Source organism: Brachycentrus maculatus, unplaced genomic scaffold (assembly GCF_059751285.1).
Source record: "Brachycentrus maculatus isolate JH-2025_06_01 unplaced genomic scaffold, ASM5975128v1 h1tg000326l, whole genome shotgun sequence".
NCBI classification, from domain to species: Eukaryota; Metazoa; Arthropoda; class Insecta; order Trichoptera; family Brachycentridae; genus Brachycentrus; species Brachycentrus maculatus.
Window position 1 is genome coordinate 394101 of NW_028281075.1, and position 17715 is coordinate 411815.

A 17715-nucleotide genomic window follows, 5' to 3' on the forward strand; every position below is an offset into this window, starting at 1 on the left:
GTAAAAGCCGAAACAATAGTTAGGGCGTTCGGGATTACATACCAGTATAAGCTTATATAAGCTTATAGTAAGTTGTACGTTGTTAATTGTACGAGTCTTTCAGATTTTTTTTTCTTATTGTATTTTTTTATGCAGTAAAAAATAGCAAAATTCTATTGTAATTAAAGATAACCCATCAAACCATAATCGTTTGAAAGCTTAAAAAATGATTCCAACCATAATGCGGTCCAAAATTATGTAACGATTTTAAATCTGAAAAAGACCCACTTTTTTGACGAAATAACAACTCTTAGGAAAATGTAATTCAGCTAACGAATTATTCATATTACGAATTACTTTCGTTATAATCAATGTGTTACTACATGTGGAATAAAGGTTCAAAGCATTTTCTATAGAAAAGTAACAAATCAATAAGAACCAAAATAATTTATTGATCATTGATAGAATGCGATACTTAACTTCTCGATCATTGACTTTTTGACAATACTGATCGACGACCCGTTAAAAAATGTCAAAGTCATTAGAAATAGAAGACCAGAAGTAAAATAAAATTTATCTGCACTGAGTAGTTAGACCGTTAACTTTCACTGTAATTTAAGCCCTAGGGGTGGAGTAAACGTCTGGGTATTTTTTTCCACTCCAAGTGGTCGATTACAGTAGTAACCCAATAACTACGTAGTGCAGATAACTTAACCCACTGACGAATACTTTAATATACGGAATAAAAATTTAGTTATGAATATTTTTATAGGATTTAGTTGAAGTTATCGTTACAGAGTTAACCAGCTATGGTTACAGTTTTTACAGTATTGTAGTCCTGGGCGTCGATTCCCATAGGTCCTATGGGAATCGACGCCCAGGACTAAAATGCTGTAAAATATCGTTCAAACAAATAGCGGGAAAGATCCTATTTATAAACCGTAGAAAATCATATGAATTTACCTATAGACAAAAATATGCAAAGCGTAGCAAGTAGGTACCTAACTATAGAGTATATAGTCTTTGATAATGGCTGCTTCAATCGGTGGCAATCTTTCTATGACTTTCTCGTTTCTGTGTTTCTGATTTGGGCCGTGTTTCGCGTTTTTTCTAGAATATTACTTATACAAGCGAATTCCGGTAAAAGCGAATTTTACGTGACTGTCGATTATTGGACAGTTTATTTAATTTATTAACTAAGGACGTTTTTTCTTGAAAATGTCTTTGTTTGGATCATTGATGAACGATTTTGACGATGACCCGTATTTTGGGTAAGAATTACACTGTTATGTACTTTGTATCACGTTTTTTGTCGATTAGAGCTGATTTATGTATAATGTAAAATCTAACATACATTTACAGAGCACATTTCCGCCAGATGAGACAAATGAACTCTATGATGAGTCCATTCAATTCGATGTTTTCTGACCCCTTTGGAGCGATGGGACCTTTAGCCATAATGGGCCAACATCACCATCCTCGAAACGCAATGATGCCGTTTATGCCAGGAATGAATATGAATCGTTTGCTGACTGGTAAGTTTTTTCAAAAGAATTGAACGTTTATATCTCTTGCTTATTATTGCAACCGTTTTACTTTGTTTTTGTGTTGACACATTTGAACTAATGCTAATAACCCCAGCATACTTATACACAACCCAAAGCTTTATAGTGACAGTATGTTTGATGAAAATGGTGCAAATTCTTTTGACTGGCTTTTGCTTATTGTTTTTATGTTTTTTTTTTAAAATTAATTTTAAATATATTTTTTTTATTAATTTGAGGTTATTGTTTGTTGATTTTTAAATTGCCCTATCTCCCGTAAATGGTTGCAATTGATGGCACTCTTCAAGGTGAAGGTGATTGAAAGTTCTATAATATAAAACAATTTTTTCAAAAGGAATGATGGGCCCCGGGGCACAGGCGCCCGCGTGGGCACTCCCGCAGCTGCCCGGTCAGGTCATGGCTCCCTACTCTGGTAATACTCCTCTTTCAGCTCCACACACTCCCATTATCTCTATCTTTGTCTCGCAACAATGTGCTGATTTTCTTACAGCTGTTTTACTTCGTAAGTGTGTTTCAAAACTGTCTCACTTATATTTTCTTCTAATCATGGTTTATAATGAAATTTTAATGCAAATAGGGGTTCGATTGATAATGAATTAAAACACTTTGTTTTTTACCACTTGAGTTTTATTAAAGACTACATGTTTCAGAAGTTAAACTTCCATCATTCAGGTCTGTATAATAAAACTCAAGTGGTAAAAAACAAAGTGTTTTCTTTAATTATTGTAACATGTCTTACCACAAAGTTAATGCCGAAACAATAAATAAAGATAATGAATTACATTTTACATCTTAATATATACATGAAGAAGAATATGGAAGTCTCGAGTATTTTAAAAATATTTTTATATGGGAGTTGCATTTATTATTTACCTCGCTTACTATGTACAAGGTTTGGTATTTACAAGCCTAGGTATTTACAGGTCTATGACCTGTCATAGGTATCGTAATCCCTGTAAATACCCAGACAAAATGTCAAAATAACTCGCAAGTGTAGAAACCCAGATTTGTGAACAAGGATCTGGACATATCCAAAATGTTGCGGATTATAAATTATTTCAAAAAATAAAATACATTGACACATGACTATCTCACCCTGCCCCTTCTCAAATTTTACATATCATATTTATTGTTTTAGGTGCATTAGATGACTCTATGCTTAATGGTCGATGCAACTCATTCAGCAGTAGTACTGTCGTTATGTCCAATGGTCCCGATGGCCGACCACAGGTATGCTATTATTTGTCTACTTATAAGGTAAATTACTTGAGTAAATACCACAATTCAGTTATCCTTGTTATCAATCGAGCAGCGCTCCATGCATCAATCAAAAAATAAAAAACAAGCATTAACCTTTACTTCCACAAATTCTATTTAATTTTAAAAACCTTTTCTTAAATTATAGAATTAAAATCCCCATTGAGAATAAGTAGCAAGTGGATAATTTGTATTTTTTTTCAATATTTCATATTCATATTCAATATTTTTTATTCATAATTTTTCAATTACATATCGCTCACTCCTTTCAAGAACGTCATAAATCAAAATACTTGATTTTTCAGGAGAACGATTTTAAAGTTTAAAAATATAACACAATGGATTCAAAATAAATATCAAGCCACTTATTGAACTTTTTATTGTGCAACAGATCTTTTTAGGTAAAACCTGAAGGTTTTTTCTCCATTTGAAAAATATTTAATTTATTTATAAAAATAATCAAACAGTACATTTTATTCAAAATGCAAAAACAACATTTTCTGCCCTGTAGCGGGTAAATATTAAGTTAAAAATATGCCGCTTTTGCTGGGATATAGTACATTTTCTAGGCATTCCGAAAACATGCACAACTGAAAATTGACGATTTTTGATTTATGACGTTCTTGAAAGGAGTGAGCGATATATGCAAGCGCCTCCCTATACTCGGTTTTAGTTTTAGCCAAAGCGTGTTGGGAGAATGTTTTAGGTTTAGGAGAAATATTTTGTACGCTAACGGACATTTTGTATGCAAACAGGTATACAGCGCTACCAGCAGTACCCAACTTGGCCCCGGTGGAGTGAAGGAAACTCGACGAACCGTGCAAGACTCTCGTACTGGCACTAAAAAGATGTCCATAGGTAAATTCTTTTGCTATCAAATTACGTTTGATTTAATTTGTGAAAAATAAATTTTTGTTCCATGCAACATACTGTTTAACCATCTAATCTGTATAATAGTAGAAAATGGAACTCCTTTTCATAGGTTTGTATGTATATTTTAGCATAGTCAAAGTCATTTTGGCATTTTATCACAAGTAGTAATACTGGAGTCCCCGCCAATTCTTCATATAAATTTGTCGCACAGTAATTTCAACAAATTCCAAATTTATAAGTCGAAATTATTAGAAAAAGTTTTATTTCAGATATGAAATAATTGACACGGATATTTAAAATATTCAAACTTGATCCTACAGGGCACCACATAAATGACAGGGGTCATGTGATTGAACGTGAACAGAATGTCCAATCTGGAGACTTAGAGGAACATGAAGAATTTATAAATATTGAAGAAGAGGAAGCTGAGGAATTCACTAGGTAAAATACCATTCTTAAATTTTTTTTGTCATTAATTTTTTTGCATTTGGTCTAAAGGCAACATGGTTAGCAGGCATGAATACACTTATCATTGTCACATAACATGTAAGTATTTGATAGTGCCCTATTTAATATTGTTTTATTTCATTTAAAAACATTTATATATATATATATATATATATTTTTTTTAAATTTTGATATAAAGAAAATGTTTTAATTTATACTATGAAGTATAATTACTTAATGAAATAATTTCCAATGTGTGTGCTCGTTGGATATTTAAAATTGCTCGGGAGGTGATGAAGAGTTAAATGTACTTTGGATTTAGCGCTATATGCTATAGAGAAGAAAGCCCAAAAAGCATGTGATTGTTAAGTGACAGTTCAGCGACAGTTTATAAAAAAGGCTTCATAATTTTTATAATATCTTTTGACAATTATAGTTTCCAATTGTAAAAAATAATCTCCTAGAGGTAATTGGGGCAAAAAGGTTGGGAACTTGTGGCCCCTATTTCACCTGTTTCAAATATGTAGTATTTTATTTTAAAATGAAATGTAGGGAATTTGGAGAGAGGCTTCGTGCGGGAACTTCCAATGGCGCTGAGTTCCGCCGCCCCCGTCAACTAGCATTACCGGCTCCACCTCCTTCCAGGTACAGAACTAATAATTTACTTGCATGATCACATTACATACTAGTCAATTTCTCCTTTGTACAATTTTATTGCTTTCATTCAATTCTATTTACTCTTTTGATCTAACTTCCAAGTGATTATATTTGACAGATTGAATGATGATTGAAGTACTGATAAAATAAAGTTATCAAATATTAAACCAGAAATATTTTCACTCGGATGTTTTAAAATACAAAATTTTCAAATATATTTGTGTTATTGTATCCATGTAAATGTAAAGCAAAGATTAAATATTGTATACATATAGCTTATTTAAACTATTTTTTTTTAAATTTATACGCGCTCATATTGCCATTAAAAAAAATTAAACGTGCAGAACACATATGAGTGCTCCTTGTCAAAAGTGACACAAATATTTCTTATACTGTAAATAAAATTGTACCCTCATTGCCCGTGGTCCACATCGCTATTCATGAGCTAATTTTAAGCGTCTCTAAAGACCACAATAATTATGTGGCAATATGGGTTTTGCGTGTTTTTGAACTTTCGTTGCATTGCCTTTTTCCACACACATGTACTTCTACACATATTAAAGTTTACACCGGGAGTTGCAGTAAACATCCTGTTTACATTTTTCTAGGATCTGACAAAAATAATAAAATAAGAATGAAAAATTATTATGAAAACAAAACAATTTTATAGTATTTCTGTTGGATAAATAGGAATTGTCAAAATCACTCAAAACGAGTGGAGGCTTATAAATAAAAATGTAGGAATCATTATCATCAACAAGCAAGTAACAGTTTTCGGTGAATCACTTGCTGCATGCCATGCAATTGGCAATAAGGGATATTTATTCAAATGTACAAAAAATTTATGCAAATACCCTTAGCAAAAATTATTCAATGCTCTTAGCAAAAGTATATAATAAATTTTTCAGGTTAGAAGTGGAAAAATGTAAAAATAAGAAACATAAAAATTTAATTTAGTAACTTATACATTATACTTTAGTAACTTATTACATACCAATATTTTAATTTAGTGTAATTAGGTACAAAAATCCAACTGTCGTAATAAGATGGTGTTATGCAATAACCGGTTATGCACTTACTTCATTATGTTTTTTTTTATACTATGGAATGCATTATAGTGAGGTGCAATTTGCATTACATTTATCCATTTTTAGTAGAATTCTTCCTCTCATCTCAACTCTCATCCGCACCCAATAGGGCACTGCATCTGTTTATTCGATGTTAAGTTGATCTTTTTAATATATCAAACCATGTATTTATCTTCCTTTCATCAATTTAATAAGGATAAACATTTCACTGTATAGATGGAATAGAGCATAACACCATCCAATTATAACACCAATTATGGATTGTATGTATATTTTGTACTATTATTTGGTAATGGAGTTGTGGGTTGGTGATATACTGTAGTGTGTAGTGGAAGTACATGCTGTATGTGGTACTTGCTGTATAGTATAGTTAGTGAATGAGCATGATGTGAACAGGAGAGAGATAGCTACCCGCCGCCCGCTGCACCGGCTGTCCAGTCCGCTAGCCCTCTGTGCTCCCCGCTCCCACTCAAGGTAAAACTCTTTCATTATCTTTGTACCCAGCATTCTATACATACTCGTGAAACATCTTATATCCAAATATGTTATAAGGGATTTTTGGTAGGTATCGTAATTATGTAGTACCGCTTGCATTGGTTTTAATTTGATAACTCTGCATTATTGTAGCATGTAGAAGATACCAGTTGTGATTGTATTGGGTTTATGAAGTTTGAAATTTCAATAAGTGTTTATTTTATTATTTAGATTTTTTTTTACCCAGGAAACAGCATTTTTAAACTAAATCATAAACCATCGCCCGGGAAGGCGTCCTGCCCAACATCTAGGCCTTGCTCCAGTCCAAGAAGACCGAGAAGAAGGAGGCTCCCCCCCTAGATTGAGTCTTCTGTTAGCGATGTCCCGGTTTATCCCATTGCCATTAGTTAAATACATATAAGGCTTGATCTATAGAGATGAGCTTAACAGCGACTTTTAGGTCACCGCTATACTGGCGATGGTGACTTATATGTCAGCTTCGTTTGACAGCGACTTGACTTATGAAATGTATACATATGTGAATAATGCTTAATAATGAATGTGTGTATGAGTAAATAGCCGTGCCGAAATCATTCAAATATCAAAATTACATCGGACTCGTAGCTGTTGCGAAAATTTTCAAAGCAGGGACCAAGGTGGCTGCTTCGCGGAGAATCGGGTTGCCAATATTACCCGTGGCCATCAAACTCGCCGGTGATTTGACACTGGTTGGCTGGTTGATATGTTATTAATCCTTCTTAACTAATCAGCATGCATGACCTTGATAATCTGAATTAGACAGAATAATATTTTGGCTAGTGTAACTTATAGTTGCGTATTCTACTATTAATTGTGGTTTATCTATTTCTAGCAGCAGTTCTGGCGTAAGACAGACGTACAGTTCCTTGCATCCGCAAAGGACCAAACAGAGAAATCCCAAGCATCACCATAACCACACAGATTACTGAAAAACATTACACCATTTTGTTTGCAGTAAGAACAATGACTCCAGTAATAAGAAGTGTTGACACGTTTCAATATCTGGTTTGATTTGTAATTTCCCAGTGGGTTATCAAAAAAATCCCAACTCTATAAAGATGTGGAAAATAATCATACTTTTGTGGAAAAATGTTTTAGGATTGTATGATACTTTATAATTTGGCTATTTTCCATGGTAAAATTTGGGAATAGCTTCATTGGAATAAATTATATGAATAGAGTTTAGGCGCTTATATATTCAGTGTTTTGTTGAAGTTCCTTTTCGTGGGAATTACGTATTGTGGTAATTATTTAGTAATATGTAGTTCATTGTGAGTGATGTCAGTTAACAAACCAACTTCATAATTAAGTTCAATTTTATATAGATGCCTTTAAAATGTACGCTGATGAAACATGTAAATCAATATTTTTTCCCAAAAAGAATATAAATTTTATCATTTTCTCAATGTTTTCATGAGCTTCTGTTTGTCATGTATTGTTTTTCTAAATGAAAGCATATTACATGATAACTTTTTAAACTTTGGGGTAAACTTTAAATATTTTTATTGTATATTTTTTTCAAACTTGTAAATGTGAGATATCTCGGTGGATGTAAAGAAAAAAATTGTATTTCTGACAAATATTTCTAATTTGACACTTTTTAAAACTAAACTGCGTATGTTTCAAATTAGCATTTAATATTTTTTTCCAAATACAAAATCGAGTGCCAGAAATTGAGTAATAAAATTCGAAATTATTTCTGGCGTTTGGCATTTCCATCATCTCGTCAATGAGAATTACTCGAGTGTGTGATGTTTATAAAATTTAATTACAACGCAAAGAGAAGTTTCAGTAGCATCGCATGTTTTCTCTATTCATTCAAATTGAATAAGTTCATAATTACTTCATAAAAATACTATTCTCCTTTCTGTGGCTATGCCTCAACCAGTGACCTGTTCCATTTCCATCTGTCCTCGCGGGCAGTTCTCCCTCGTGGTCTGGTTTCTAGAGACATCCGCACTCCGGGGTATCTTTAAACACCCATTGTCTGATTATAGTAAGGATGCGAGAGCCTTACTATAATCAGACAGCTTCCAGAATGCCCTGATTCACTTACATAAACTTGAGTCATCTTCATCACATTGGTCCAGGTCAAGTTTCACTACCATCTTGCGTAATCGCTCCATAGGACGAATAGGTTCGTGTTAAATTCTTCACAATTCAATGAAAACATCATTTCAATGCATTATGTGAAAGAGCTTAACACATTTTATAAAAAAGGGACATTCTTTATTCTTGATGATTTCAATACTTATTATTTTGTTGATTCTATTTATTTTTGACTACTTATTCCAGGTGAATTTGGTAATTTAAGCAATATTGTTTAATATGGTTTACAAAAAAACATTTTTTCAATCCATTAAGCTAATTTGGTTTACAGATGAAATGTACCCAGAGTAAACCTCATTTACTTTCTGACCCCTCCCACATAATGAAGGCTATTTTTGCTATCTTCAAATCTAAATATAAGCAAATGTGTAGATTAAGGTTTTTAAATTATTTTACCGAGATACAAAATCTAAAAAATATTTAATTTTCTGTCATTAAATTTATTAAAATTGACATACTCGCTGTGGTGTAGTTGTATTAAATATACATGTACTCATAGGATATTTAGTTGCATTGAAACAGATGAAATTTCAATAACAGTTATTGTATTGTTTTCTATCTGCAATTACTATTTGTCTGTTCTCAATTTTAATAAAGTATAAGAAACTAATTTTGAGTTTTATTCTTTAAAAATGTAATTATATAAGTATGTCCGTAATACCTTTTAAGGTTATGTTTTGACGCATATACATAGCAAATACAATACAATACATAGTATATACAATACAAATATAAAAATATGTGTTTGTTAGATCAACTCTGATGGCAGAAAGAATGGCAAGGTTAAAAAAGTATTCCGATATTCAGTTTAAAATATTTATTTTTAATTACTTTGATTTTAACATTGAAAAGAACATTTAAAATAATTATGAAACTAAACTTCGAACTTAACAAATCATACAAAGTAATCGACAGTTTGATAAAACTGAATAACTAATTCAAAATTTTATTAGTTACAGCAAAGAAAGAGAATGAATAAAATAAAATAATTATTTAATTGTCGGCAGATAGAGTGCAGATGTCATCATTTATAGCCAGAACTTGAGTAATGAAGGAAGTGTCCGCCATTATGTGAGAGAGGATTCTGATGGTGTCCAGTAACTCTCCTTCTCTGTACTTCATCTGGCTATTGCACAAAGCTATTTGATCGAGCACATTGTCAGGAACCTGGAATAAAATAATTGTATTATTATCATGTAAAATATAATAAGTCGCAATTCTGCTTCAGCAAATTCTTAAATCCACTTCAAGAGATTGCAGGATTAAACCTTAACTTTTGCTTTTAAATGGACTAGCTTGCACACTTTATTAATTTTTAAATCGAGGTATTTACATAAATCCAGTTCATAATAATTATTTCAACTCAATTTACTGAAAGTCAAAGGCTGCAGAAATTACTTTAAGCTATCCAAATTTTCATAAACAAGAAATTTGAAAATAAAATAAAAATTTATTTCTTCTTAATGAGTAGGTACCTTTTCAATATCGGAAAAAAGAGAAAATTTGTATTTAATGCGTTGTTTTCCCGAGTTTTCTTCGAAGAATAGTGTAAAATGGCCATCTTTTTCTACGACTGGAAAGTATATTCCGGCTACGAGATGTCCTTTCTGGTCCCTCGATAGAAGACTTCTGAAAATTTTACATATATTATGAAATAAATATGTACGAATAACGTAAATATGATACATACGTAAAATGAAAGACAAAAAGGAAAGCCACCAACCTGAAGTTATACACCAAGTTTCTTCTCTCGGTGACTTCAACAGCATTGCGGAAGGGTTTTTCAACATAGACCAAAGACGTTTGATATTTTACATTAGTTCCACGAGTTTCTTTTTCGACCCATTCAACGTAACCGGGATTGCTCATATTGAAAATGTAGTTGTATTCCTTTTTAGCTTGCGGCTCATCTGATTGAGTAAACCAACCTGGAAACAAACGATTCGTAAGTATCAAATTGGGAGCGGAACTGCATTACGAGCGACGCATAGAGGATTAGTAGAAGAATTCATACCGGTGTGAGGATAGCAGCGATCTGCCATGACGGTAACCACGCGAGCGACGTGGTATCCGGGATCGCACAACATGAGGCCGGGCCGGCCGTCCACGCGGATGTGCATGGCCACCATGACGTGCTCCTTCTCGAGCGAGGTGGCCGCGCGATCCCGGCCGGGCCCGAACGCGATGTAGTCTCGGATGTCCATGATGCTCTCCTCGCAGGAGGCGAGGAAGGCGTCGCTAGCGGCGGGTGGCAAGCGCCCGAGCAGCTCGAGGCCCAGCCCCACGCAGGTGTGGCGCTGGGCGCGGAGCGGGGGCCGGTAGCGCCGGAAGAAGGCCGCCAGATCGGGACGGCGCGCCCCTCGGTACGCCTCCCACAGCCCGCGGAAGTTGCTCACGGTGTCGTAGTTGTTGTCGAGCAGCAGGCGCTGCAGCGCGGCCTCGGCGCGCCCGGCCAGCTGCTCGTACTCGTCCACGGAGGAGAAGGCGACGGCGGCGCGCGGGCGCCCCCACAGGGGGGTCGGCAGCGGCTGCCGGCGCGGCCAGGGGCCGGTCAGGCGGGGACTCTCTGCTCCCTGCTCGAGTCAACTCGGCCACTCGGAGCCCCAGCGGCCCACGGAGGCCGCGGCGCCCCCCTCCCGCTCCGGGCGTCCGCCCGGAGGCAGCTCCCGCGCCCCCTCTCCATGTCCCCCCTCACAGCACCCGGCGTCCCCGGATGATGCGTCCTGACTCGATGTTATTAACGCTTCACGCTCTGAAAATTAAATAATGATACGTGTTAGTTAGTACACGAATATTTAGCTTATCATACTATCTAATTATTATTTCGATATTCACCTTAGTCTGCAAGTAGATGTAATTTGTTCTATACGATCATTTTAATAATTTTAAATTAGTATGTTTTTTAAAATATTATTTTATTTCTACAGTAATTAACGTCTATATTTTTTATATTTCTATATTAGCAACGAGAGAATGTATAATTTGACAAATTATCTGTTATATTACGAGACTAGATAATGAGCGCTAATAATAATAAATATTTTATTATCGAGCTTAATGGCTTCGGCACAATAACATTATCGAGACTTTCACGTTGCGAACAAGTGTCACGTTTGATCAGGTGACGGTCGTGACGTCCCACCACCGCCACCACTACCACTCGTGCCCGACCCGAGGCTGAAGGTACACATTACCCGATAACGCGAAACGTGACGGCGTTTTCAGAGAATCGATGACGCAATAAGGTTAACTAAACAGCTGGTTTACGCAGGGGCCTGTTTTCCTGGAAATGCGTAATTACTACTTCGAAATAAACGTTGACTCATAATTCTACAAATTGTTTTTTCGGCTTTTAAATTTGATAAAATCCCTAACTACTGTACTAATATTAAGAACCATACATTTTCCCGATATTTTCATTTTAAGTATCATCAAAATAATATTTCGAGTAAAATAATAATGTACCTTTTAATTTTTAACGATCACACATATGTACATTGGACAAATAAAGACTATTTCCTTATTTGACGTATAATGACCATTTAGCAGTAATTTTCCTGAAAAGCAACGCGCGTCATTTGAAATGTCAAAAGAAAGCGTCCCGACGCCACGTGTGGGGTCGATACAATGACCTTTTCTTACAACAAAATTAAAATGGTAACTTAAAATTTTTATTATTATATACAAAAAATATAAATTTTTCATCTATTTTAAAAAACATTGATAAGTATTTTCATTCGCGAGAAATTCGACATGAATATTTTTTTGATTATGCGTTAAATTACGAGTTTTACTAAGTACGGTATATTTAAAGTAAGCACTACATGATTTACTTAGCTTTTTAGGCAATGTTTAAATTTAAATGTAAAAAAGAAGTCCGATGATATTTTATTTATATAACGTTGTATTCGAGAGTAAATAGTTCAAGGTAGACAACGTCTCAAGGGAAACATTGTTAAGCTAGTAAATAGCAAGTAAGTAGTCTGTAACGGTATGTAGTAGGAGAATTGGACCACAGAATAACTGGACGCCTACTAACTGGTAAATTGGGTGACGTATATAGAAAGCCCGAGGCGGTGACTGCTTCGGCGTACAAATTTATATATCTTACGTTTATACTAAATTAAAATAAAAAAATATGTAGCAAAATATGTGACTTGAACAATAATAAAGCAAATTTAAACTTACCCATACAATGGCCAAGAGCCAAATTAAAAAAAATATAGTCGCTTTCTCTATAAGCGCTCGCTAGATACGCGCTCCTCCCGCGGCGGTCTGACAGAAACTGAAATTGCGGCTTCAAACTGTGCAATGTGTGGCAGGGCCGCTGCGGCCCCCTAATATGGGACAACTTCCCACCCCCCCTGACTCCTCTCACCACCAGTCAATTATATCAATCGTGATAAAGAACATAAACATCTAGAATCATTCATTCACATTGTGATGTGCGTTTTAACTTGTTTATAAGCTCCATTGAGAAGCAGGGCTGGCACTTCCGGTTTTCCACTCTACGAGCGCATTATTCAGATCTCCTGAGGGAACCTACTATGAATAATAATATTCTGTAATACGTGTATAAATACGATAAACTAACCACCGCCACGAATACTATATTATTTCTCGACAACTTTCAATATTCAAACTTCTTTTAATTTAGATATTATAACTATCATTGTCTTTTTAGACACATATTATGTAGTCGTATGTCTCGTTTTTAGACATTTCTTTTTGAAAAAAAAATGGGATTGTATCATGGTTTTTACGTGGCCAGCAGTTACTATATACTCGTACATATATTTCCGTGGTTTGTGATTTTAAATAATCATTTTTTATCTGTTACTTCCCAGGTATATGTTTAATTTAAAACCAAGACGAATAATATATTAATTTTTCATTATTGTTTGTACAACCTAGTGTTGAAGCCTTAAAAAAATATTCACGAAAACATCACACATATAAACATATATGAACGTATTTAAAATACCAACTTGAAAGTAATAACAAAAATAAACTAATTACGGATTTCGTTGATAACAGATTAAATTATTATTAAAAATTAAATTAAAATTAAATTAAAAATTAAATTAAAAGAAAATAATGTGTACTAAGCTAGTTTATATTATTTTATTGTAATTTTACCGTTACATCTACCCACTTCCATAAAAAAGATAATGTTCATGAATATACCTATGTATTTTTTTATTAGGGGTCAGCCGTTATACGAGTACTACACCTTTCTAAAACTACCATCATTTTCTTTTAAATGCTTTTTTTTTGACAATCAGCTTTTCATTAAAATCAAGTGATATTATTCATTAGAAATGTTCTTAAAAATATGTTTTTGATTTTGTAATGAGCGGCAGATAATTTTTTTAATATTTAATAAGCTATCATATATGAAAAATATATAAATTTATTATCTTACTATGTATGTAATCTCAATTTGGCCAAAAATTGCATGGACTTCTAATTACTTACATTTGGTCTTTATTCGATTTCATGTTAAATAATGTTTATGTTTTTGACAATTTATACTGGTTACTATATTTTTCTTTACATTTTTATAACATCATTGAATGGAATGTTTGAGGTCTTTTTGCCATTGGAGATTACGTCGCGAAATGATGATTTTCTTTTAAAATAAATATGCGAGATGCGTTTCGCAATCTTCGTGATACCTCAACTAAATTACAGTAAAGTTCTATTACATAAACAATATATTAAATATTTATAAAGGTACTGATCAAAATGCAAAAAAAAATTAGTGGAGTGGAAATTTAACCACTATCTCTTTCCTCCCCTGGTTACGGTCTTCATAGTAGCAGTGACATTTTGTCCTTATTCAAATTTGTAAGAACCAATATGAAGTCATTGATATGATCTGAAGATTTTCAGTTCTAATATTTTTGCGACGCAATTATTATTTTTGCGAGGCACTAGAATGTAAACAGCTTGTACATCAGGAGAGTTGGTGGAGATACGTGTATACATACTTATATGTTTTGTCTTAATTCGGAATGTTATCGTGAATTATGACCCTAGATATGTTGAGCAGTTGTCGCGATATTTTATTCTTTGCTGGAAAACACGATTTTTATTTTATTTAATGAATAAATTGTGTACCTATACATAATTGCAGCGCCGGATATATGTACATTATTAGGCATCTGGGTTAGGTTTACAGTGCAAATATGCCATATCAAATGGGTAGTGTCCATAACTTTAAATTGATTCTAATTGGTAAAAAACAAATCTTTAACTTTCTTTGAGTGAAACTTCCAGAACATAATCATCGACAAAATGTTGGCGTATGAAATAAAAGTCCAGAAGTGAAATCAAAGTTATCTACACTTCGTAATTAATACGTTAACTTCCCTATGTAATCGATGCCTGATCCACAAAGTGTTTGAAGCACCCTCCCTTTGATGGTTAAAAATACAGTTTGATGGAAATCTTATTGTACTTCGTCTACCTAATTATATTTATCTGTGAAAGAATTCGTTTTTTTATTATTTCTATTTTATATATTGATTTACACGTGATTTACACATTTAAAGGTTTCACTCTTATATTGGACCATTCATTGTATCCGAATCCGTGTAAGAAATATTTATTATTCCAATTAAGATGTATATGTGTTATCATTCTCTGCTGACAAAATATTTACGTATTTGAATGTCTACCGGGATGTTTTTATTTTATTTTATTTTTCTGTTTCAACCATCAACACCAATACACTAAAAATTAATATGCGTTTCCTTTTTCAAAACATGATAACCTTAATGAAAAAATATAAAAATTGACTCTTTTGGATTGAAATGGAAAACGCATGAAATAATATTTAAAAAAAAAAAAACAAAAATCAGTCCGAATGTTTTACCATCTTATGCAGACATAAACGCACATATCGCTCACTCCTTTCAAGAACGTCATAAATCAAAAAACGTCAATTTTCAGTTGTGCATGTTTTCGGAATGCCCAGAAAATGTATTATATCCCAGCAAAAGCGGCATATTTTTAACTTAATATTTACCCGCTTCAGGGCAGAAAGTATTGTTTTTGCATTTTGAAGAAAAGGTATTGTATATTTTTTTTTTTAAATATACTAAATATTTTTCAAATGGAGAAAAAACCTTCAGGTTTTACCTTAAAAGTTCTGTTGCACAGTAAAAAGTTCAGTAAGTGGCTTGATATTTATTTTTATAACATTGTATTATATTTTTTAACTTTAAAAACGTTCTCCTGAAAAATCAAGTATTTTGATTTATGACGTTCTTGAAAGGAGTGAGCGATATGTACATTAAGGTGTGATATTAAAGAATTACATTTTAATAATAAATATAAATGAATAAATATATTAATTATGAATATTTTAACAATGATTTTCGAATAGTTTTATAATTTTTTTTATAATTCCATATATATTTATAATATGGATATTTTTATTATTATTATGCATACATATATGTATATACAAGGACGTTATTATTTGTAAACTACATGAATAAACTTGATTAAATATTTTAATTTACTTACCTACACCAACACAGTGTCCTATCTGTAGATAGGTTTCCAACTATGACTAGACATCACACTGTTATTGGAACAAGGACAGGAAACGGAAGTATGCTAAGGAGATGATTATTAATAGGGGAAAAAAACTTTGTAACGCCGGCTCGGTAGAATATTAATAGTGTCAATAAAACAGAACATAATATTTCGTGTTTAAAAGAATACTTTATCCAATTTATAATTATTTTATTAGATACCCACAAACAATCTACGTGACTGTACATCTCTGTAGCAATGAATAAAATTATTTGGTTTGGCAATTTTTAACTTCATAGCTTGTACATATTAAATACTCGTACATCAAATACATCCAATTTGACATAAACTAATAAAAAAATACATTTTATATTTTAATTATATTTTTGATAGCAAAAAGAAAACAAAAAGCGTCCTAAATAGACCCAGATTGAGTGCATTGGATACATTTTGTTTACAAAGCTAATTGCGCAGAATATTTTTACAGGAAAATAGTGCGGAGTTATATTATAGCTTATCTGTTGGACATATTTTAATATAACATAAACATAGCGATAAAATATTTAAATATAATATGTACTTGGTTTGAAATAAGAAACAGTGTGGATTTTCTTTTATTTTCCGCAAAAAAAAGACGCCTTCGGATTTTACAAAAGAATCCGTGTCAGTGTTCTTACATTTTCTAAGGTACATAAGTATATTCAATACTTGTAACCAGGGCTTTTTTTCATGTAACACGATGGAACGGCGTTCCGGCACCTTTTTTCGAGGATAATATATATTTTTTAAATTTCCATAATCAATTAGACGAAAAAATCATTGCGCTTGCGTAATTTAAATTTTTTTAAAACGTCAAAATGATGGGAAAATTTGTTTTAAACTTTATTTAAATCATATTTGAATATAATTTGTTTTGGTAAAAAGCTTGATATGAAGTGAGTTCCGGGACCTTTATTGTTTAAAAAAATCCCTACCATTAGAATAATAACTCTTACCATTTTATACACCTACCTTGTCCTTTAATTATCTAATATTTTTGGTAACGAAATAGATAGATTCCAACGTGAGTAGGTAATATATAGTTATTACATACATTACCTACTTATTAGTAGATAATAATATTAATCTTTTAAATAATTTCATTTGTTTTTATGCTTATTTAGTCCAGATAATCGAGTCGTAACTGGAAAATAAATATAACATGTGTAAATAAATGTAATATTCTTTTTTAATTTTGTGCGTAAACATAACGTAATAATCATCACACATAAAAATATTATGTAATCGAATACATATGTATAATTATAATAAAAATAAGTACTATACTTAATACTTATATTATCTGTTATCTCATAACGGCCTTTAACCATATTCTGTAGCAAAAATGCAGCATATCTGTGGAATGATACAATATTGTTATTTTATGAGCGTTTATATGCAATTATCTGCTATTTAATATTTTAACTATAATGATACAGATATTATTGAGCAATAAAACTTATGATAAGCACGTTTAACCGTGATCTTGGAGTCGACCTGTGCTTGCAGAACACAGATACATCATTATACAAAATAAACAATCGTGTTATGGGATGATAAATACGTGTACATTATTTATTTTTTTACACGTAAATAAAAAGTCCTCTTTTTAATAATATTAACGTGTCAATTGTCACCAT

General features: G+C 32.7%; 2 protein-coding genes across 10 annotated transcripts; one reads left to right on the forward strand and one right to left on the reverse strand.

The window, feature by feature from the left end:
• The first annotated feature begins 1040 nt into the window (after positions 1–1040).
• LOC148304191 (myeloid leukemia factor-like) lies at positions 1041–9098 on the forward strand. 8 transcript variants are annotated; one of them, XM_088268543.1, is made up of 9 exons: positions 1041–1250; positions 1342–1514; positions 1879–1956; positions 2683–2774; positions 3557–3659; positions 3995–4115; positions 4674–4766; positions 6263–6340; positions 7212–9098. In XM_088268543.1, exons 1-9 carry the CDS (start codon positions 1198–1200, stop codon positions 7306–7308), a joined length of 888 nt encoding a protein of 295 aa, XP_088124669.1. In that variant the 5' UTR covers positions 1041–1197; the 3' UTR covers positions 7309–9098. The 8 variants fall into 8 exon arrangements, with proteins under 8 accessions (XP_088124669.1, XP_088124671.1, XP_088124672.1 ...); XM_088268545.1 differs by having other exon boundaries at positions 7215–9098; XM_088268546.1 differs by lacking the exon at positions 6263–6340.
• A 192-nt stretch (positions 9099–9290) lies between these two features.
• Positions 9291–12803, reverse strand: LOC148304192 (uncharacterized). 2 transcript variants are annotated; one of them, XM_088268552.1, is made up of 5 exons: positions 12677–12803; positions 10503–11240; positions 10212–10416; positions 9964–10117; positions 9291–9655 (listed from the first exon to the last, which is right to left on the reverse strand). In XM_088268552.1, exons 2-5 carry the CDS (start codon positions 10690–10692, stop codon positions 9482–9484), a joined length of 723 nt encoding a protein of 240 aa, XP_088124678.1. In that variant the 5' UTR covers positions 10693–11240; positions 12677–12803; the 3' UTR covers positions 9291–9481. The 2 variants fall into 2 exon arrangements, with proteins under 2 accessions (XP_088124678.1, XP_088124679.1); XM_088268553.1 differs by lacking the exon at positions 12677–12803 and adding an exon at positions 11324–11684.
• Between the last annotated feature and the right edge of the window lie 4912 nt (positions 12804–17715).